The following is a 24,257-nucleotide window of genomic DNA, read 5'->3' as shown; positions in this document are numbered from 1 at the left end:
TAAAATAACCCAGTAGATGATATGTACTGTCGACATGTCATTGGATGATTCCCTATCGACATACCATGTGCATATCTTGTCTCTCCCCTGCGAAAACCTCAGAGACCTCATAGGTGAATAATGGGAATGCCTTTCACAGTCTGCTGCCACTCTCTGACCAGACTGTGATGAGCAGAGAATATTGAAAGATGGGTGGACATCTGTGGGTACCGGTAATTTGGTGCAGTTGTGTTTTGGTCTTCAGGGTAGATTGTAATTTCCCTGAGATGGATTGCTGATCAATGCAGTGGCTTTAAAATCCCTGCAGAGCGATGGCCGAGGTGAATGATGTAAAAGAACTTCAGCTCTTTCCTGCCTCTGGGTAGAAGAGCATTACAACTGTACATCCTCATACAGACACATTGTGCACACAAGTTGCTGGTCACAAAAATTTCAAGATATATTCATAATTACTCCAGTCCATGTCCAGGATTTGGAGTCCAGGGTTGTAAAAGAGCCTTGAATAAAGAACATACCTTCCTTCCTGCACAACTGAAAAAGTTTAATTACGTACACTTTTTTTTTTCATCATTAGCTTTAGTTATTAGTTTGGGATGTTATATAGTGTATTATACGGCACACAAACTGCACTGTAATGAGTCTGAGTCTGCATTTGCTGCATGAGTCTGCAGTGATGCAGACTCAGAATTAGGTCATCTTATATTCAACGTTGTCTTATACTTGGATCAATGCCATATGTACGGATTTTATGCTCATGCTATGATGATGATAATAATGATTATGTATTATTTACAATTTTGGGGGGGTTATAATTTGTAACTCTGGCATTATAATTGATTGCACTTTTAACCATTTTGTAAAATTTGTTTGGTGTATGAAATTTTTAAATAATTATCTGCATTTTTGTTCTGGGTTTTGTGATTTGTCCAATTAAATGGCTTCCTTATACATTCTTCCAGTTGAACGTCACTGTTATTTAAATGTTTAATCAATAGTTGTCATTTTTGTGACATAAAGTATTGTTTAGATACTGACAACATGTTTCCCATGTCCGCTGTGGTGGACATGTCGACTCACAACTTTTTCCTATAAAATGATGAAGGTGGTTGGCACAACATGCATCAGGATGCACAAGTTCATATACATGTAATCAAAAACAAAAACTGCTTCTTGTGGGTGTGACAACTCAGTTGCCAGTTGATACCATTGTCCACTGAATAAGGCATTGCATAAAAAAATAATAAACACATTTTCTGACAACAATGACATACAGTATTCTGGTTTATTTTCCCCAAGACAATTATTTAATGCAAACAAGCAATAACTTTTGCTCATTAAGAGGATAACCAAATAAAAGAGGTGAATCATTCACTTTTTTTTAAAAAATGCTTTCAGATACTTCTTAGACGTATTTATATATGTATTTGATAGGACATATGATAATTCAGCTATTTTGACTTGAGAAAATTGTTTAAACCGATTGGAATTATACAGACAATACATTTATAATACAGTTCAATGGACACATAGTAATATTTCTTTTGTGTTATTTGTTTTAGTGTTCAACCTACCTCCTTTGACCGCACGTCACCGCTCAAGTGAACCGAACCACATCATTTCCATAATATGAAACGAATTTATCACCGCTACTTCTATAGGGCGCTTCCTCAGACATTGAACTGCGCATGCGTTAACCAGAGCTGGAGCCTCTGTGATTTGACCAGCGTGGGGATGCGCCACATAGTCCCACTATATTGCAAGCTTTCCCGTTAGTAGTACATCATCGGCGGCACCTGCTTACTCCGTTGTTGTGGCGCTGAATCTCTGGGAGGTGTCTTTATTTCACTCGGAGCTTTTTTTTTGTTTTGAAACAAGATTTTTATTTTTCTCCGGATAGAAATAAGCGAAGCAATTCAGCACCACACGATTGAGGAGAGCGTTGAGATTTGAGGCAATTTTGTGGGAATACACTGCGAACGTTTTGCACACTTTGTGGACCTTTCATTAGAGGTTGAAGGTGAGTTTTGTCGTGTTTGATCTGCTAGCATCCTAACGTTCTCTTCACTCACTTGTACTGTCTTGCTAACATTAGCTTAGGCGAGGTCCGCCCGGCTTCCATTCTTCATTGTGCTGTGCAAGGCAGTGCAATATACTAGCACCGAAACACCACACCAAAACCGTAGTTGCAGCACCACTATGCTCCCCTGCTTGTCTATGGTCTTCACCTGGATGGTGCAAATTACGTGGGACACTTTGCTAACGTCACTCGGGGATGCTGCTATCCAGGCAGCCCAGTGCTGAACGCCTCATTCGCCTCCAAGCAGGGATACTCGGGTAAAGGCATGCTAGGCTAGCTAGCTACGGGCTAAGCTAGCATGCTACTTGTTTAGAATAACAGTCCCACTTCCGAACTTAGTCAAGCATTTTGCTATCTGCTATTTAGTCAGATTTATTGCATAGTGGCTGGTATGGTGTTTTGCATACATTGCTTTCTTTGATCGCGTTTGGTGGTATCCCTACAGGACTAATGACCGGAAAATCAAGCAGCAGGGCACATGAGTAACGTTACTTAATATTCTCTCCAGGGTTCGTTTAACAGCGAGAGCACATTTAGAAAACTGGCAGGCATTGTAAAAGCACATGGGAGGGTAGCACCCCCTTTTTCATCATAGTGAAAAGCTGAAGAAGCTATGGAAGTCATTAATACTACTCTGCACTGCACTGTGCAACTTACCATGATTGTTTTAGATGACTAATAAACAAACATCTGCTCTTGGTTAACGTGCCATTCTTTGCCAGTCATTGATTTTCACTAGCGTCCAAGTTAACACCTGTTATTTATGTGACGACTAGTGCCATTTTCCCATTGCAAAGCCCCCCCACAAGCGCCTAAATCTGTGACTCTGTATAGTCAGACACATTCTCTTCCTGTAACTGAAGATGAAATCCCAGGGGCCTCTGGGGGCGTCACTTAGCGGCTGTTTTTAGAGTCTGGGCTTACTGTATGCTGGGCAAAGGGGTATACAATGTTTTGGAACTCTGTGTCACATGTTGGGCAGCATGCATTTATGCTAACACAAACATAATACACCTATCAACATAACCTGGATAATATAATTGCTTTAGGTTATTTTTTGTGTATTGAACATTGTTTTTTTTTAAACATATCAACACAAAATGGACCCGAATGTCCTTCATTCAAATCATTCTTTTCAAGCAAATAATGTCACAAATAATAATAATAATATTAATAATAATATAATTGTGACTAACATTACAAATAAAGTTTTCCAAAACACTCATTAGTGGGGACAAAAGGGTGTACTCTGCATTGTGAACCTCGAAAATCAACATACTCGGTTAAATGTTTGTCCTTCAAAGGCTGTATTAAATTAAAGCCTTTTGACATGCTACACCGGTGAGATATTTTTTGAGGTATGTTTTGAAGGGTGCAGAATTTATATAACTACATTTATATTACCCAACATAGTAGATATAATCAGAAAAAGTAAGCTATTTAAGATGTAAATAAAACAGCAATAGGATATGTGGAGGGCAGGAAGTGATGTCTAGGGTTCAGAGTTGAGTTTTTAGCTTGTGGTGGGTTGGCTGCGACAGTAACCAGTGTTTTTGTTATAATTCTTATCATATCATTGAAACACAACGTGGTGAGTGATGACTACATGTTAAAAATGACAAAATGTTGGTATTTACAACTCATGTTATCTATTTCACAATGCATTTATGTCTAGTCCTCTCACATCATTAACTGAAAACCTGAATGAAAAGCACGTATATCAACCTCTGCTGGGTCACTCCAGCCGCATGCGCTCAACGCCCGTTTCAAGCTCAGTGCAAATGCTCACATGTCACACTTGTTCCGTGTCACACATCATCCATAGGCACACAACAAAAGTTCCTCCTGCTACATAGTGTGTGCATCTCCAAAATTCGTACTGAGGTGGTACTCATCTCCAAATTTTCCGCACACTTGCAAGTACAGCGGGTTGGAACCGGGGCTTTATAGCCGCTGCTTGGCGGATGATCACATCACGAGCCTCAAACTCCCCACACCCTACCAAGTGTTTGGCCCCAAATGCCGCACCAATCTAAAGCTTTTCAAAGGAAGTCCCACACATGGCAGACATATATAACTTATTCCACTGACAATTGAAACATGATTATGGAAAGACAATGTATTTCAGGTCAGTATGGTATGGTTTGCGTGATGCGCCTTAAAAGCCCAATCCAATTAGGACAAAAATCTCCAAAGTACTTCTTGATGAATCATCGCATGTAGCATCTACAAAACAAACTAAAAACAATAACTTCCTACAACATACAATAACCATGCAGACATTAATAAAGGCGAATCTAAGAGTGCAGAACATACATTCTACAAAAAAAATGTTGATTTCTCATAATTTTCTATGTATTCCATCTTGCCATTTGAGATTCTAATTATAGGGACGGCAGCCCCCTGTGATCTATCATCTTTGTCTTTGGGTTCCATTTTTTATTTCCAATATTAAGCCTGTTTGTGTTGCTTGGCATGAGGAAAAGCCATTATTCATGGCTGCGACAACGCAATCAATAGCAGTATGGGGTGCACTGTGCTTCCTCTCTCTAGGGAGAGCAAGCAATGTTGGCCGAGCACCATGGCACCCCTGTTAGCATTGTACGGGCACAGAGCTTTGAGGTAGCCATGGTACCCAAGCATGCTGGAAGAGGATTACCCCTCTTCTTCGACAATCTCTCACTCCGACTGAAGCAGAAGTGTTTGATCCACTTGAAAAGGCCAAAAGATAACACCACAGAGACACAACTGAACTGTTGATATCACTCTGATCTGCAAACACATCCACCAGATTTTTCACTGCCATTTTGTTCCTGGGTGTAAAATACATCATGTAATGTATTGACAGATTAGAATCCATGAAGCCTTACACACTTTGCCAGTGTGTTTATATGATATTTTCAAGATTCATTGGCTATTTTTATAGTCCATTCTGAACTATGAGGGTGCAAAAAGAAGAGCTTTATTGTTTCGGCTGAGACAATAAAGTAGATGATCCAGCAGTGGATGAAAATTCTTTGTCAGCAGTAAATGGGTGCAGCTTGAGAGAATGACGTTATTGTCCTGAGACCATCGCCACACCCACCATGCTCAGCAAATTGTCTGTTTATGTTATGCTATTGGTTTAATATTCATAAACCTACCAAGCCTTATTTTTGACATTGTTCCATAATCTGTGGTATTCATAGTGCTAGTGGTTGAGGAAGTATTCCATTATTTTAGTGTAAATACCAATTCTACACAGGGAAAATTCTTGCAAATACAATGGAACCTCAAAGGTCATGCTGTGATCCTGGTCACCTTCTGATCTGTTATGATTTGGAAAACAAAAGGGCCCAAAAGTAGTACAATTTGGAGTTTAATCAACATTTTCTGGAAAACAATTTGTCATGTAAGTCTTTATTTGCTTTTCCAGTAGCTTTTTTGTGAGGTCACCACAAAAGGGTATCAGTGATGGTGATGACCATAGGACCAGAAGTGGCCTCTCTGGTCCGTTCATCCTGGGAACGCTTTCTCATTCTCATGACAAGAATGAAAGATGCAATAAGGGACATTCAGAACATCACAAAAACAGCTTTATAATGTGTGTGTGTGTGAAATTAAACAGGATGATAAAGAAAAACATGAAGTGGATATTCTTATTAGTCACTTCTGCTACATTTAAGTATGCTGGAAACAAGTACATTTACCTTAAATTGTGTAATATCTTTGAACGCAACCCCTCATTACTCCTCTTAATACGATTTTAAAGTGTGCTTCAAATACCCTGCTCCTATTAACAAGACTAGCCTTAGACCAGGACCTTTGCGATTAAAAGAGCCATTTTACCCCCTTGCCAACTAAAGAAAAATAGCCTGGAGCCGCAAAACACATGTTTAAAAGAAGGTCTTACAGCATAAAGTCTAACAATTGAATAGAAGAAACAGAAGTGCAGTGAGGGTGAGGGTGTGTAAGGGATGCCAACTAGTAGGGTTATCATGTTATCATCTTGGTTAAACCTCACTACCTGACACCTGAAGAAATGTGTAGCACAGTCAATTGACAGCCTGTTTCTTTTCGCTGGCGACCAACAGCTGTGATGTGTTCACATGCTGAGCCAATTAGGAGTCTCCCACGGTTTTGGCCGTCCAAATTTGGAGGAAATTTTGGGGTATCAGAGTAGTTCAGATAAGAAAAGACCATTTGATCGAGTAATTTTGCTAGTATTGGAGATAAACGTACATAAATGTGTGTGTCAATTACTTTAAACTTACCTGATTTGTTTAGTCTGGCGCAAAGTTCCCATGCTGCTGTATTTTTTAATTATGTAATTATTTTTTTAGAAATGTCAAATAGCTCTGTGAAAGTATGACTTTTTCCCCTCCATATTTACCTTGTGAGAGAGAACTGAATAGCATCCTGTTTGCTCATCCTCCTGCTCATCCAATCACCAGTCAGAACTCACACAAAGTTGGATTTTTTAAAAACTCATTACAAAGATGAGCATTTCCCCCACTCGGGTGTTAAAAAATATTCAAGCATTGCAAAGGGAACCACAACAAAGAGGCTGAAGAGCCACATGCGGCTTTGGAGCCACGGGTTGCTGACCCCTGGGATAGACTTATGACGAAACCAGCGGTTTCAACGACTTATTGTTCCTACTGTCGATGACCTGATTATACAACCTTAGACACATTCGATTCGAAGGAGATTCCACTGTACTGTACTGTACATGATGTCTTTATTGCACATAACGGGAAACAAGGACTGTGACATTGTAAACATGTCCTGCTGTAATGATTGTGAGGATTAATAGCTCTTTACTTAAAATACAAATTGACAAGAAGTTCTCCTGGCAGAAAATGGTCAGGAAAGGGCTGCAAGACTTGCACTTGGACAACATCATTAATTAAACGGAGACGAGACTCGTGTTCCTATCAGTGAGAAATTGATTATACAGAGGAGACATTTTTCATATACAGCCCAAGACAGGGAGATTCAGCTGCGTGGTGAAGAGGGCCACAGTTTGTAAGGCCCCAAAGGCTGGAAATGTGTTTTTCCATTATGGTTACTTGGCACATTTTGAATGTTTTTATTTGATATGACTTTAAACTTGAAACAAAAATGTATCAAATTGCTGGGTTGCAGTCGTCACCCGCTCAAGCACTGAACCTGCTGCTCTCGTTGAGTGGAGCCGAGTCTGAAGATGTTCCAATTTTACTACAGCGGGCAAAATCGGATTATAAGGAGCATGGTCGATTTTTTGCAGATCTCATTATCTGAAACTTTGGAATCGTTTAACATGAGAATAAAACATTCTAACTACATTTATAGCTCAGAAAAGTGGAAAAAGCCTAAGAGGTCCCCTTAAAGTTAGCAGCCAGCACCAAGCAACAGCGAGGTCTTATTTTGCCATCCCCCTCTCCAGACTCCTGCAGATGTCACACTCACATTGGCGGGGGGGACAGGACATATTGATTTTGACAGGATTGTAATAGCTTTTTTCTTTTGTTGTTTCCTGGCTTTGTCAGTTTTGATCACCTGAAATGAAAACAAAGCTTTTTGTGCACACATATAGGCAAAAGCAGCTCAGCTCACCCCAAAATTTGATCCATGTTATGAATCCTGTGATCACTTTAATTACTGTCACACTCAAGTGCTGCTGTCAGTGGGGACAGGATGGTTGTAGTAGTTGTATTCCAGTGGAGACTTGGGAACAGACCCTGTCCTCAGTCTGTGCTGGCCATTGTAGTTTTTTTGTCAGTGTGGTTGCATGGTTGCTGTTTTATTGCTATATTATAAGGTTGCAGCTATCGAATAATTTAGTAAACAAGTGTTCTACCAGAATTGTTGTTGATTAATTGAATAATCAGAAAAAAATGCTTTTTTAAAGAAAAATTATGAATTCATGAGAAAAAATACACATTTCAATAAAAAATAAAACATTTCACTAAATAATGAAGGTCCAATTAGTTGAATTATTTAGATAGTCAAGTGTTTTATTTGGAATTTAATTGTTGGATTGTTAGATTTCATTGTCTGTCTATTTTATTTACATTTACTTTTCCTTCTCTTTTGTTTTCTTTTTCTAGCCGCTTCAATCTTCCTGTGTCCTCAAACACCCTTCTTCATAAGCGATTCTTTGAAAAATTTTAAAAATCCTCTACAATTTTTTGTGCTGGAGGGATTCTAATTATCCTAATAATCATTGCAGCCCTACCATGTTATTAGAAAGCTTTTATTGTTTCATTTTTGTTTTTGTTTTTTTCATTTTTCAATATAAGTACCTTTTCCTACCTTTTCCTCTTTCACAGGTGATTCACAAAGTGTTTTGCCAGTAAATTGTGAATTGATTACGAATATAAATTGGTGGGGGACATCAACTTAAAACTGTGGATTAGTGTTTCTACATACATCTCATTATAAATGTCAGTCTTAACTGCTTGTAGGGAATGTCTTAGTTCAATAGGAATGGTCCTTTTAAAAAAAAAAATAATGTAGCAGCAGCAGCATGAAGGTTTTAATGAATAAGCACTAACAATGTAATTTAGTGAACTGTACCTAATTTGTCTGAACATGGTTGTCTCATCCACAGTGCCCCCCCCCCCATTTAAGTACAACCCTACTGGTTGCTCACTGTTTCTGCTGTTTTTTCTTAGATTTTATGGCAAAAAACACTCCAAGTCTAATCGTATGTTATTCTATCTGCCAGTATGGGGCACCCCCCCAATTATTAATAATTTAATATTATTTTTTATCCCAGCTCCATCCTCACTGTGTTTGTGTTCTGCTTTGGTGCATTGACTTTTCTTTTATTTGGCAACTGCTTTTCGTCTCTCCTCTTGCAGGGGTGGGGGTCTGGGAACTTAATCTTCATTCTTTCAATTTTCTTTTACAGTATTTATAGTATGTAATAGAATTTGAATGAAAATCTGAAGCTAAGATAAGACAGTTTTTTTTAAAATAAATAAACCAAAAAATGGGTGTTCAGGGCTTAGAGCAAGGGTGCGCAAACTGGGGCCCGTGGGCCACCAGGCCTGCCAAGCATCTTAATCCAGCCCACCGTGCATTCCTGTTTTTAACCTTTAGCATGGAAACTGAAGCCGGCAACATAAACTACAGTGGTATTGTGGCACACTAAAGTCACCTGTCAGCGATCAGACAGAACGAGGACCACACGAGCGTCACAGTTCAAGATGTTTATTGAAGCTCCAGCAGAGATCAGGAACGAGTCTTTATTCGGCAGAGGCACAGGCAGGGGTCAGGCGGAGATCGGGGTCAGGGCAGGTCAGGTCGTTGTGGCAGGTGGTCAGGACAAGGCAAAGGTACCGGCAGGGGTCAGGCGGAGATCGTGGTCAGGGCAGGTCAGGTTCTGGTTCTGGAGTCAGAGTCGAGCTGTGGGCTGAAACAGAGAGCAGAGCTTCGTGCAGGCTTGCAGACGATCCGACAAGAGGCACTGAGTGGGGGAGGCTTATGTAGAGCAGGCAGGGCAGGTAATCATTGGCTGCAGGTGTGCAGAGTGTGTGTTGGAGGGAGCTGGGTGTGGGGTTGGCTGGCCAGGCAAAACAGAGGGAGAGACTCACCAGGAGGAAAATAGCATGGGGAGAATGGATCATGACAGAACCCCCCCCTCAAGGGACGGCTCCTGAAGTCCCCAAAGCTGGTGGTGCGCTAGAATTCCTCTGACAGGTCAGAGTCGGCTGCAGACTATTGGGGTTCAGGTGGTCTTGGCTGGGTGGCCTGGCGAGGTGGGCGGCCCCGTCGAACGGCAGGCTGGTCAGGATGCTGCTGATGGAATTCTCTAATGAGAGTTCGGTCCAGGATCCTGTTCGATGGCACCCAGCTCCTCTCCTCTGGACCGTAGCCCTCCCAATCGACGAGGTAGTGAATGCCTCGACCCCATCGTCTGGAGCGGAGCAAGCGCCGGACGGTGTAGACAGGATCTCCATTGATGAGACGAGGAGGAGGGGGAGCAGGTGTCGGGCGGACCAGTGGACTCTCCTGGAAAGGTTTCACTTTAGAAACATGGAAAGTTGGGTGTACCTTCATGGATCGGGGAAGTTGAAGTCGGACTGCCGATGGACTGATGACCCTTTGGATGGGGAAGGGACCAAGGTAGCGAGGAGCCAGCTTCTTCGACTCCACCCGAAGAGGCAGATCCTTGGCCATCAGCCACACCTTCTGGCCAACCCGGTATGTTGGTGCTGGGGCTCTCCTGCGGTTGGCACTGGTGGTATAGCTGGTGACCGACTTGAGGAGTGTAGCACGGGCTCGGGACCAGGTTCGGCGGCATCTGCGTGCATTGGCCTGGGCAGATGGACAGGTGGCCTCTTCTTCCTGACTGGAAAACACAGGTGGCTGGTAGCCATAGACACACATGAAGGGTGACATGCCAGTAGCAGAAGAGATGAGGGAGTTATGGGCATATTCGATCCACGTCAACTGTTGTGTCCAGGCTTGAGGTTTGCGAGAGGCCATGCACCTCAGTGCTTTTCCTAGCTCCTGATTAGCTCTCTCAGATTGGCCGTTAGATTGGGGGTGGAAACCAGAGGTTAGGCTCACAGTAGCTCCTAGGAGATGGCAGAACTCCTTCCAGAAAGTGGAGGTGAATTGTGGCCCTCGGTCTGAGACAACGTCTCTTGGCAATCCATGAATGCGAAAAACATGGTCGATGACCAACTGTGCAGTCTCTTTGGCAGATGGTAATTTAGGTAGCGGAATGAAATGTGCCATTTTACTGAATCTGTCAACAACCGTAAGGATGACTGTCATACCGTTAGATGCAGGCAGGCCTGTGACAAAATCCAAAGAGACATGGGACCAGGGACGAGTGGGCACAGGCAGAGGCTGGAGTAGTCCGGCAGGAGGCTGGTTGGTGGACTTGTTTTGGTTGCAGGTTGGACACGCTCGCACAAATTCCTTGACATCCCTCTTCATAGAAGGCCACCAGAAGCGCTGAGCGAGGAGATGGTTGGTGCGAGCGGAGCCAGGGTGGCAGGCAAAACGGGAGTCATGACCCCATTGTATGACCTGGGATCGAAGATTCTCCGGGACAAAGAGCAGGCCGTCAGGGCACGCACTAGGACCGGGCTGATCCTGGAGGGCCCGTCGAACCTGTTCCTCCACCTCCCAGGTCAGGACTGCTACCATGCAGGGATCAGGCAGGATTGGGGCAGGCTCTGTGGAATGTGTGTCGTCAATCTGGAACTGGCGGGAAAGAGCATCTGGCTTGGTGTTACGTGAACCAGGACGATATGACAGAGTGAAGTTAAAACGGGTGAAGAATAAAGCCCAGCGGGACTGCCTTGGGTTCAGGCGTTTAGCAGAGCGGATGTACTCCAGATTTTTGTGATCGGTCCATCAGGTTAGCTTCAGCACCAGAGTCTATCAGAGCGGACAGGGTGTTGGTTACATTGGGAGAGTGAAGAGAAACTTTGAAAAGAGGTTTACTGAAGTTGGAGGATTGCAGGTTTGTTGGGCTCAGCCGGACCCCTCCTACTTCCGGTGAGCCCCGTCTTTTACTGGACAAGTGGCGACACGATGCCCTTCTCCTCCGCAGTACAGGCACAGGTTGAATTCGAAGCGATGTTGGCGCTCTTCGGGAGAGAGCGAGGCACGACCGATCTCCATGGGTTCAACGTGATCAGCAGACGCAGCGGTTGAGTGCGTGGTCAGAGATCGGCGATCACGAAGAGTCTGGCGCCCCCTCTCTTGACGGCGGGTCTGGATCCTGCGGTCAATGCGGACAGCTAGGGCGATTGCTTCATCCAGGGTGGAAGGTCGATCATGGGAAACCAGCTCGTCCTTCAAGTAGTCTGCCAGGCTATGGAGGAAGACATCCACCAAGGCCTCCATATTCCAAGAACTGCGTCTCGCCAGGGTTCGGAAGTCGATTGAGTAGTCTGCCACTGACCTTCGACCTTGACGGATCGTCATCAGAGCCTGTGATGCTTCATCTGTAGACGATCCCAAGTCAAAGACCTTCAGCATCTCCTCAGCGAACAGGTTGAAGGAAGAGCACACAGCTGTCTGGCGTTCAAATTCAGCCGTTCCCCAGAGTCGTGCACGGCCAGTCAGATGGGTGATTGCAAAACCCACCCTCGCTCCCTCCGTAGCGAAGGTTCTAGGTTGCAGAGCAAACTGTAGTCGACAGCTGGTAAGGAATGCCCGAACCTGTGCAGGATCACCATCAAAGCGTTCAGGGTTGCCGACCTTGGGTTCTGGAGCAGTGGTGGTGAAGAAGGGAACAGAATCAGACATGTTCGGATCAGACTGATGTGGGGTAGGTGCAGCGGGCGGTGGCTGGTTGGAGAGCAGATTAGCGATCTCAGCCAATTGCTGTTGCTGTTGCTGAATCTGCTGCTGTTGTTGCTGGCTGAGCTGAAGCAGAGAGGACATGTCAGCAGCCATGCGGCTCACCTTTCCCTCAGTGGATTCCAGGCGTTGCATAGCGGAGGGTGTTTCGGGTCCTCTGCTGGGAGAACTGCGCGCTGGGTCCATGTTGTTCGGATCGTACTGTCAGCGATCAGACAGAACGAGGACCACACGAGCGTCACAGTTCAAGATGTTTATTGAAGCTCCAGCAGAGATCAGGAACGAGTCTTTATTCGGCAGAGGCACAGGCAGGGGTCAGGCGGAGATCGGGGTCAGGGCAGGTCAGGTCGTTGTGGCAGGTGGTCAGGACAAGGCAAAGGTACCGGCAGGGGTCAGGCGGAGATCGTGGTCAGGGCAGGTCAGGTTCTGGTTCTGGAGTCAGAGTCGAGCTGTGGGCTGAAACAGAGAGCAGAGCTTCGTGCAGGCTTGCAGACGATCCGACAAGAGGCACTGAGTGGGGGAGGCTTATGTAGAGCAGGCAGGGCAGGTAATCATTGGCTGCAGGTGTGCAGAGTGTGTGTTGGAGGGAGCTGGGTGTGGGGTTGGCTGGCCAGGCAAAACAGAGGGAGAGACTCACCAGGAGGAAAATAGCATGGGGAGAATGGATCATGACATCACCAAAATAATCAGATGTGATCTGTAACTTGTAGAGAAAAGAAATCCAAACAACACGTGAACACAAAATAACCTATGTACTGCATCATTTGTGCATTCAAACAAACATCAACGTGTGATACACATTTCAAAACAGAACACCCATATATTCGCACCGCTAGGCATACTGGGTAGCTTGTAGTACTCTTTCACCCAACATTTTTGCTTGATTTCAAAATCTGTTGAGGAGTTGGTTAGAGAAGTAAACAAGCAGGAGTTAACATACTCTGAACTCTGCTAGTCTAATTGTACATTATTAACATTTTTTAAAAAAACACACTTTTTAAAAATTATGCCCATCAGCCACAATCCCTATGTGAGACAAGAACACATCTTCCCCTTTTCTGTGCATAAATTGCAAAAAAGAAATGGAAAAACTACTAAACCTTTTTTTTTTAACTTAATATGACCTTATTTCTTTGCCCAGTTAATGCTGATCATGTATTAACCTCATTTGTTAATACATCCACGGGAGTAAACTTAATCCATGTCCGTGTGGACTCACAGAGGATGGAATGGGATCTGGAGACAAACCAGCATGCAATGGGGATAATAAGAGATAAAAGTTCAGCATGGATAGGCTCTGGTATGCAGGTCTAAGTCAGTGGTGTCCAAAGTGTGGCTCGGATGTTGTAATATTATGAGGAAAAAAGAAACGTCATTGTACTAGCATAAGGTTGAAATAACGACGAAAAAGACAATTTATTTTAAGTCGTAACATTCATCCATTCAGCTTCTATGCCCTGGACTGGTCGCCAGTCTATCACAGGGCATGTATAGACAAACACATTCATACCTATGGACAATTTAGAGTCGCCAATTAAACCAACATGCATATTTTTGTAATGTGGGAGGGAACTGGGGTATCCGGAGAAAACCAGAGCACTCACGTGGCTATGTGGGGTTATATGTACATTCTCAGTGACAATTACACGTACACACATAGATTCATGTACTACTACTACTGCAGACAACCTTTGCACAACACAGGTAGTAGAAATGTGGTAATTACACGTTTTTGGCGGGGTGACTATGTTCCAGACAGTGAGCACTGTTGATGCACTGCATTCTCTGCACTCTGACATTAATGCACCTTTCCCGGCGAAAGCACGCTGCTTCTGGCTACAGCAACAGTTTGGTGAATACTTTACATTCCTGTTTAAAAAAAAAATGAAAGATGAAAATTGTTTTTCTCTTGCTGGGAAACACCAACTACAACAACTTCTGCGATCTTGTTTCGTAAACAGGAAGCCTATGGCATAATTGAAAGCAGGTCTGAGAAATACTGTAAGTAGAGTTAGTATCCTAGTTAGTATCAGCTATATAAAATGTGATTTTAATCTCACTTTACATGTTTGTAAAAAATTATACTTTTCTGCTGCCATGCATTGTGGTTCAATGCAGTGTTTACATTGCGATCAGAAGTGAGCTATGAGTGACAAGGATCAGTTAGTGGAGAAACTATGCAGTGTATGGTTGTAATTTTCTGTCCGAAGGCAGCAAGGGAAATGATGTCAGTCTTCACAGTTTTTCCAGTGATAAGACATGGAGAAAGTGGTGGGAAAATACTTGTGGTGCTCTGTGTTATTGCATTCACCCAAAGAATTTGGTTATTTTGATTATTTTGGCCATGGTCACAGTTTGTCTACACCCTCAGCAAACTCCGAAAATGCTAATGTTAGATATGCAAACGTACATAAAATAATTGTAAAATTTGTTTGACATTTAAATCACTTAACGTTTACTGCTTTTGATTTGTGAAGTACAAGCAAGTGAAGTACAAACCTCCGCCAAGGCAGACACAGTAGTGTTAAATTATTTTGTGTAACACAGTACTGACAAACTTGGCTATAATACAATGAGAAACTTTGGCTGGTTTTAAACAGTAGGTTTTAAAAGATCAAACACAAGATGTTTATTGCCTATTCCTGCTTAAATAATTTCTTAAGAATACCAGATGCTGTTCAAGTCATCTTTCTATCGTTCCACAACTTCCGTCTTAACTCACTGTCCTTAGTATTTGATCCTTTGGCCCAGATCTATCAGTCTTTTCCTACATCCTTTACTCCCTTCTGCCTCATTGGCATTGGCGGCACACTGGTTGTGTCCCAAGTGGCCCATTCTAAAAATGCCTTTTCTAGAAATGCATCCCCACAGCAACAACAGCCTGCTACCACCATGCCAGCTGTTCAGTCCTCCTCACATTCCCCTGAAAGAACCCCCGATGCCCTGAAGAGCTTCACAATAAATGCCATTAAAAGCTACAGAAAGTTAGGAAATTCAAGATCTGGAGAATAGAGTGAGTGTATATGAGTGTGTTGACAGTGTTGTGTTTTACTGCTTTTTAATGAAGCGAATGGAATTACATCTATATTTTCTTTAACCACAAGCATGTGAATTACAGTTAGTTGAGGATTTTCGTAGCCATGTATGCATACATCCCATTCAAAATTTAGCGAAGCTTTGTGGACCACACACCGAGTGACTATAGGATTGTGATGTCTTTTTCATAGGGCTTTGCGATATAACTGTTGTTTCTGTTTTTTTACTTCAGCAGAGACCATGACGACTGCCACTTCCCCAATCTTGTTGAAATGGGACCCTAAGAGTCTTGAAATCCGCACACTGACTGTGGAACGACTTCTGGAACCCCTTGTTACACAGGTACTTTACTTAAACCCTAGATACATACTCTGGTATGAAGACAAATGTGTCAAGGTGACATTAATGTAACTCGTCTTGCTTTTTGAATCAGAAATCTTCCATAAAGACCAAATCTAATAGCTCCATGCTCCGGATCTGTATCACTTGTCAAAAAGATGTTTCCTTATGATGGATTGCTGCCAAACAACACTCTGGCTCCTCTCTACTAACAGTCTGGCTTCTGAGTAGAGCAGATGGCTGAATGTGACTGCAGTGACAGTGGTTTATAGTGTCAGTGATTTGGATTTGACTGTTTTGAAAAATATGACACACAGAAAAAAAATATGCAGCGTATGCTTGAACACCTCATCCAGTGTTAATGATGAAGTCATCAGAGAATCCGTGTCGTTAATCGTTCTGTTTTTGATGAACAAATAAACCCACAGTCACCTATACACAGAAATCTGTGTAGTGTGTCCAAACTGTAAAAAAAACCCCACTATCCATTATTCACAGAGCCTGAATCACCATGCATGGATGCTTTATTTGGCTGTTTTTTGTCCATATGATTACCGAGACGGTATAACAAAACCAGACATATGGCAATAATTAATGACCACGTCTCTTGTCATATGACACAAGAATGTGATTATACCAAATACAAAATGCATACTTAAGACCCAAACCATGTTATGCATCCTACGCATACTTTAACCAAATAAATAGATAATAATAGATAATTTGGGGATTGCGCTGGAAGATTGTTCTTTGTATAGTCTTCTGCATGCAGAACTAAGGGTGATATTGTGCACACCGCTGCTGTGACAGTTCATCTTCTTCTCAGTAAATGCAGTGGTGGCGAATATGTTTTAGGATATGAATGTGGCAATGTTATTGTGTGTGTATGTTTTTTTTTTTTTTGCATCAATTGGATGATATATTGTTTTAAGATAAAATAAAAGGTTGTCTTTGGAGGCTTGGCAAGCGGGTACCCACTGACATTTTTTCAAATCCAATGGCCATCTATCAACTAAGCCTGTCTTACCACTGCCAGATACCAAATGTGTTCATAACTGGTGATATAATGGACGTCATTTTGCAGTCCACATGTCTTTGATACAATGTGTACTGTATTTGTTTAGGTCTCAAGTGATGTCATGGATGACTGTTGTTCCACTGTACTGTAAGATGGCAATATTGTTTTGTAATTTTGATAGTTTTAAGGTCTGGTGTTTGAATTCTTTCTACTTTAAATCTGCCATCCTTCTGTAACACATTTTACTTCACCCATTGTACACCAATAATAAGTAAAGCAGAGCTAAAATATTGCATGACAACCACTTCTGCAAACCCAAATGGATATATCTCATGAGCTGGCTGCCCTAATTCTGCCACTTGGATGGAGTTTGCATGATTAGGATATTTTGTGACGTAGGGCAACATCCCTGCTATAGTGTCCAGTTTGAGAGACAAAATGATGCGCAGGAGACAAGCTCTGTTTTAACCTGGTTGATTTTATTCTCAAACATGGATTCATTCATGGTAAGTACAGAACTCATCCTTTTCCTGGTGACATGATGATATGATATAATGTATTAGCACTATGTCTTGCTATTAGCTGTCACTTGAATGTGCTATGCAAATACAGCAACAATGTGAACTCATTTTAAAGGATTGAGGCATCAGGCTGCAGTCACTGTCATAGTCTATTAAGATAACAACATGGAGGATGGCTGAACACTTTTTGATAGTCTCCAATTCAATAAAGATGTACTGCATGTGCTTTGGGATATGAAAATACATCCAGTTACACCAAGTTTCTTATAGTAGAAATTCTCCAGAGAAACAAATAAGTCGAAAGTTAACACATGAAAACAGACTATGGACTCATTAGTGTGCTACTTTTTGTAAATGCAGGTCAACTTTGGGTAGCGTAAAAGTTGAAGAAGCAGATGCTTTAACATTCTCAAGTAGGCAGCATCATGAGAATCAGTAACTCAAATGCATGATAAATAAAAACAAATGCTATAATTTTTCCAGCCTGATATATGTGCATGCATTTTTTATTCTACCAATCAGGCTGGATGTCAAGAAGATTCACTCTGTGCACTCATTTCAACATCTGGCGCCTTGGTTCTAGAGCAGAATGAACAGAGTCAGTGAACCCTTTTGTCAGTCATTCAGTCTCTTTTGTCCCAGTATGTGAAGGCAGGGTTGCTACATGTGAGCAGAGTGAGCTTCGTGAAATAAGCAAACAAGAGTAAATATTAATGAAGACACGGAAGCAATTTGGAAGCAAACTGCCATATTTTGGTTTTAAACAGAATGAACAAGGTGAACGCATGAACACAAACAAGCTGAAATGTTGTATTTCTTCATAGGTAGTGACGACGAAGAAGGGAAATATGACCAACCTCAACAAACTAAACAAAAAAGGCATCCCAAGATGCAGCAGAGTCTTCATCCTGACAGTCAATACTTACTGATGAGTTTGGTCAGAAAAGTAACTATAAGCAAAATAGAGCCCAACCGAAATGGGATTTTTGGGGCTGATGTCGATATCCGATATATTGTCGATATCAGATATATGAAACAAGAGCATTTATATGTACTGTACATTAACATAAATAACACCCAAAATATGATTCAACACAATGAAGCAGAAGACTACTACATGATAATAAGAAACTTTAATTTGTGACATTGTCAACCCCCTTCGTGAATGAATTTAGGTGTTGCCATAAATTTGTTGTTATTTGCTTTGCTGAGGCTTACTCTTCCCCTCTGCCTGTCAAATGAAAATATATACAATTAGTGCATTTTGATAATTAGCATAGAATTTGATACTATTGTTGACCATTTAAAAAAAAAAAAAAAAAGTGGCAGCATTTGGCGGTACAAGACCTGATCAAAATCTAACATAACTTCACTTCTTTTGATGTTATAAAACAGACACTCATCTTACTTCAGGCAGCATCTTCCGCTACCTTGCTTTGTCAGCATATGGCTCGCTCCAGGCGTCTGAGCAGCTGCCAAGCACAGATGCTGGTAGCCCGCTGCCTCCCTGCTTTGTTAGCCATCATAGAAAATACATCAGAGTTGCGGCTGCTTCAGACACACATCCCCTTGTGAATAGATCATTACTGTCACAAGCCAAAACTTAATGAACCCTTAGACGTTATATATTGTCACTGAATCACAAACTTAATTAACATTACACAGAGTAGATAAAACCTGTATTTATGGCGAGAAGAGAGGGGCAGAAAGTCAGTCTAATGTGTCTTTATCTTATTCAAGTTTAACATTTCAGGCTGGATGATTCAAAGGAGAATTCAAGGTTGAAACCAATGCATCCCTGGTGATGTCCAGTAATCTGTGCACTGGCACTGAACAGCCCAGCACTAACCCTGGCAGTGCTTCACTAGTGCACTGCAATGACTGTGATGCAATGCCTCAGCCAAGGGAAGGGAGTGCTGACGATAGCTACAAGTGGAATACAGGTGATCCATTTAGGATCTTCAAAGGACTCTGACCATGAGCCAGTCAAAGCCTTGCTTATAGACCTGAGGTCGCCAACACGCTGACTTGTTTTCCTTCACCGGAAAGAAATTAATTCTGAAATAGGAAATGCAGATGTTTTAATGGACAATGTGAGTTGTGGATACCAACATTTGGCTAATGTTCTGGTAAAACAAGCATATTCAGTATTTTTATTCAGTATTATTGGGTTGTAAGAAACTTTCACAATAAATGTTTCCAAAATGAGAAGCTATCACAAGATCTAGTGTCACAAGATCTTGCAAGATTAAAACACAAAATGACAAGATTTCTCATTTAGGCTTGAGATGATAATAAAGCACAGAATAAATGAAAATGAACTCGGTAATTCTGCTGACCTCAATATATTACCATTTGCTTGCGTGTCTGTATTCCATGTCTCCTGCCTCTAAACCGACAGGAAGTGTGTACGCTTTTTTTTTAGCACTTTGGCGCGTTTTTCCAGAGATCAATGGCATTAATGGAGTGAGCCCTTTTATGAGTCATTCTGTCACTTTGTCTGGGTGGGTGGAGGCAGAGGTAAAATAAAAAATCCCCTCTCGTTCTTGTAGAACCAAATTTTGTGTATCGTCTTGTCTCGCAAAGTTAGTGTGTCCTGACAACTCCAGTAGTAATATTTTAAAGGGGAACTTTTTTTTAATTTAAACCATTATTCACAATCATGTGAAACATAAACACATATTTTTTTTTCATTTTCTGTGTATTAAAACGCGAGAAAGCGAGTTAATATGAGCTAGCAAACAATGGACGTCATCAGGACACAGCTATTTTGACGCTTAGCCTTGACAAAAAAAAGAAAAACGGCAACAACTGACCTGTATATAAACTGAGCTACTGCGATATTGCTATTGTAGCAGCTAACATGTAGCTACACATATTTTTTGCGAATATCACAGTACCTCGCTATGAGTGTTATGACAGAAGTAGACGCGTTCTGCACATGCGTAGGACCCAGTTGAACTGGTTGTGTTCTTGGTGCGTATTGATTGCATAGTGAGACTTACCACGAAACACACTGCCGTGAATTTGACAGATGGAAAGCAAATTGAGGTAAAGCACTTGACACTTTTTTATCCGGTTTTGCTTGGCGGAAGTTTGGCGGAAAAACCCTAAAGATTTAAGGACGATCAATTTAGATGCCAAAAACGTCAAATTGCTGCGTATTAGGCAGTCAATGAGGTGAATGTCGAAAATTGTCCACCTTGTGAAGATTAGTGTGTATCAGGGATTTGATGTATCAAAATGTAATTTTCCTCATAAAAGTGACTTACCCACATACATATTGCTCTTGACCCTATGAATCTTTAAGCAATAAAGATCTCCACCATTCCATATGTTGTAAATGGCTTTGCTCTGGATTAATACGATTTTCCCGGATCTTCATGTGGAATTTGTGTATTTGTCAATAGTGCTAAAGTTACGCTGACTACCCATGCTTGCACACACACACACACACACAGAAACTTCCCTCGTGCTCAGATAAAGCCTATCACTCACTCACGTCTCGGAAGCTGAAGGCGGAAAATTGAATATCTACGAAAGGCCACAGGGATTTACAACTGAGTGAAGAATCCACTGACTGGTTAGTGTTGTGAGAGAAAAGGCCACACTGCATTTATTGCAATTGATGAGCAATAAAAATAAGTGGACAATGCACACGAAAAATGGTAGCCTTTTCCACTGGTGGAGCATGATCACAGACCTGAAAGACAGCTAAAAGACACATTAAATGGACAGTTACCGAATTGCAGAAAAGGGGCCGGACTGTCTACTTCTCCAGAAGTTGTATTTAGATTGTGTTGCAACATTAAAATTCAGTAGTCACACTGAATTTGTTTTGTCGGAAAAATAATTATGATTTCACCTTCATAGACAACATATTTGACTGAACTCAGCATTTTTGTACCTAGTGTAAGCTTTGGAAGACTTAGAATTGTTTTTTTCATAGTCACACACAGTGGCGCAACTGTGCATGTGTTAAAATTCTGTCAATCACAAGTCGAAAAAAACAACAACAATGGCCGTGGTTTCCCATGACCTCCATTTCTCAATAAAGTAAGAGATGAGATGTACCTTCATGCCTGCATACTCTCTCAGTATGTCATTTTATCTTGTTTTTATTTGGTTTTTGCACTTCCACCCATCCTATAAAAGCTTTTGTTCCTTGCAGTCTGTTATACGTGCGTCATCACTGCAGCTGGCTCAGTATAAATTTGATGGCTGTCAGAACCGATCAGGCTCCAAAAATTAGCCAGCAGGACAATTTGTCTTTTGCCCGTGTCGCTGTGAAAGTGACAGTGATAAAACTCGGATGTCATGGCAGCTGTAATAAAAAGCAATAGTGTTGGAGGACCTTGATGTTATCACTCAGCCAGAAAACAGTGTTTTCCACTGTGCAGTGTCTACTTTGTTCACAGTGCAAACCGCATTGACCACTCACATTGGTTTTGAAACAAACAATACTGGCATCAATAAATTGCATTCAAACAGTGTCACGGCAATCACTAGATTTAACTCACTATGTTGAAACAGTTTATATTTTCCGTGGTGAAAAATAACTGCACCCATGGGCAATATAAAGGTGAATCTGATGCCAACCCAAGAACTTCAACACCCACCTACATGATGCGCTAATCTCGTAAAGTCTTCGTTTTGTTTTTCCCCACAAGCTCGTTGTCGGTATACTCTGGCACCTGCGTGCAGAGGCAGCATTATATTTTCATAAAAATAGCACCGTTAAATCTGTATGAAGGTAGATAAGTTTCCTGAGTCGAAAGTGCCTGCTGTGAGGTTATTCGGGACATAATTAAATATACATCAAGCTTTTTAAGCCACTGTTGAAGAACAACATATCAAGGAGCTCTCACTTGGATGAGGCGGTCCCTGTGGTAAGCTACATGACACATGCTGCAGCTTTTCTCTGTGTTTGTACTCCACAACACAGCCCTGTGTTAATTAATATACAATGAATATATATTTGAAGTGAAGATGACTCATATAGAAGTGTAAATAATTCTCAAGTTTTTGTCATGGAGGAGTCGGAGATGGCAAACCTGCCAAGATGTAAGCGTTTTTTGTACATAGCACACATTTTGACTCTTGTATGATTTGATGCTTTCAGGTAAGCGCATGCATTTTGAAGGTTTCACTTTCCTTATTTAGTCTCTGCGCATAATGTGATGTGCACATCCAACAAATTCTCGACCTGCGGCAATGCTGACCCTTTAAGGCCGTGATTTGTCAGCTTGTAGTTTCCTTGTTTATTTCCTGTGTATATACGACTCTTCTCGAACACCTACTCTTCCAGTTTCTGATCTGACTGTTATCACGTATGGATTGTGATGGTTAATTGGTTCCAGACCTGACCATGTTAAAATAAAAGTAACCTGTTTAACCAATCACTCTTTCAGTCCTTTTTCTACAAAGGTATTTCCCTTTAATTTACATCATCATTTTCAACTGTTGGCAGTGCATCTACTGTTTAACGGTAAGAGCAGCCAATATATTGCTTATTGCTCTGCAAGATAGTTAAAAAAAATGAACTGCCTCTTCAAAGGACCAGGTCCCCATGCTGAACAAATTAAATTGGATTTTATTAACACATGGTGTGGTTGGATGCCTTCCATGACTTTATGTTCATTTAACATACTGTAGCACATTGTTTGCAACAAGTAATGTCTTCTGCTCTTAAGTTCTATTAATTTTCATACTGTGAAGCATAACATCAACAACAAGAAGCAACATGGTTTAATTATTGTGACTTTTATTGTTGGTTTGTATGGGTTTATATGTGACTGAACAATATGTACTGGGTTGAACTGGGTGTGCGTGACTGTCAATGAAATATTGATCCCCAAAACATAGATTGAAGTAAACACACATATTTACAGTGCAGTCAAGCTCCAATCCTAAACATGATACCATAAATTCCTTTTGTTAACAAAATGCGGTATACAGTACTGTATACAGTATATGGGGATATCCGATATTGGCATTTTTGTTGATAACCGATATGCCGATATTAACTCACAATTCCGATTCCAATATGAACCGATACTGATATGTGTAACATCACATATATTTTTATTGAGCAGTGTTTCTCAATTATTTTCTGTCATGCACCGCCAAAGGACAGACATTTTTTAACACCACTCCGATATGAAATACTAGAGAAAGTGATGATATTTATTGATTTCTCTGTACTGTATAGACTGAACTTGAAACTGCATTGTTAATGCTATGTACTCAATTGGTTCTCATAAAGGGAAAATCCCCATACCGATATCACAGTTTTAGGCTGATATCGGCCCGATAATTATCAGTGGCTCATAGTATCGTACATCTCCAACAGTATATATACTGTGTACGTTGAATAAGATATATAACTTAAACTTCAATATCCAGTGGAAAAAAACAATTTAATGAACAGGAAATCACAGCCTTTTCCCTAATTTTCTGGGTATTTCTTTTCAGAAAAAGGAAATAAAATAATGCTTTATTAGGTTTGACAGTTCCTTGAGTCTCGATAAAAGTTCATTAGTCTTTTCAGTTCAGTTTTTTTCCTCTTGGGAAGAGATCCATAATTTATCGATAGTAAAGAAGAAAAAAACAGTCTTCCCAGCTCAACACTTTGTTATGAAGGAATTAAAAGTAGTTTGTTTTTGGTGCAAAAAAAAAAAAAGAAACATATTGTAGAGGCTAGAAAACATGCATTAATATTTCATATAGTCAAAAATGTCTACCGGTAAAGAAGTTATTCAATAATTCAATTTCAAACCAATAAGGCAATAAAGATCATTACACAGTTACTCACTGTTAGTCAAGGACTTACTGATGACGAAGCAACTGGTGGTTCAGTAGTTTGTCCAAGGATACTTAAACATGATCACAGGAGAACGGAGGACTGAACCTGCAACCTTCACGTTAGGAGATGACCACGCATGCATCTTACCGGACTTCAAATAATAAAGGC

At 41.3% G+C, this 24,257-nt stretch overlaps 1 protein-coding gene across 4 annotated transcripts in view; it reads left to right on the top strand.

Annotated features, from left to right (window-relative positions):
* The first annotated feature begins 1,714 nt into the window (after positions 1-1,714).
* Positions 1,715-24,257, top strand: part of ctnna2 (catenin (cadherin-associated protein), alpha 2) — a 223,596-nt gene continuing 201,053 nt past the window's right edge. For 3 of the 4 annotated variants that reach the window (XM_058046014.1, XM_058046017.1, XM_058046018.1), the window contains exons 1-2: positions 1,715-2,017; positions 15,639-15,748. In XM_058046014.1, the coding sequence (XP_057901997.1) occupies positions 15,647-15,748 (102 nt within the window). In that variant the 5' untranslated portion in view covers positions 1,715-2,017; positions 15,639-15,646. The remainder of the gene's footprint in view (positions 2,018-15,638; positions 15,749-24,257) is intronic. The other variant, XM_058046015.1, reaches the window with a different exon arrangement.

The sequence above is a fragment of the Doryrhamphus excisus genome, chromosome 1 (assembly GCF_030265055.1).
Source record: "Doryrhamphus excisus isolate RoL2022-K1 chromosome 1, RoL_Dexc_1.0, whole genome shotgun sequence".
NCBI classification, from domain to species: Eukaryota; Metazoa; Chordata; class Actinopteri; order Syngnathiformes; family Syngnathidae; genus Doryrhamphus; species Doryrhamphus excisus.
This window is presented reverse-complemented; position numbering and strand designations above follow the sequence as displayed.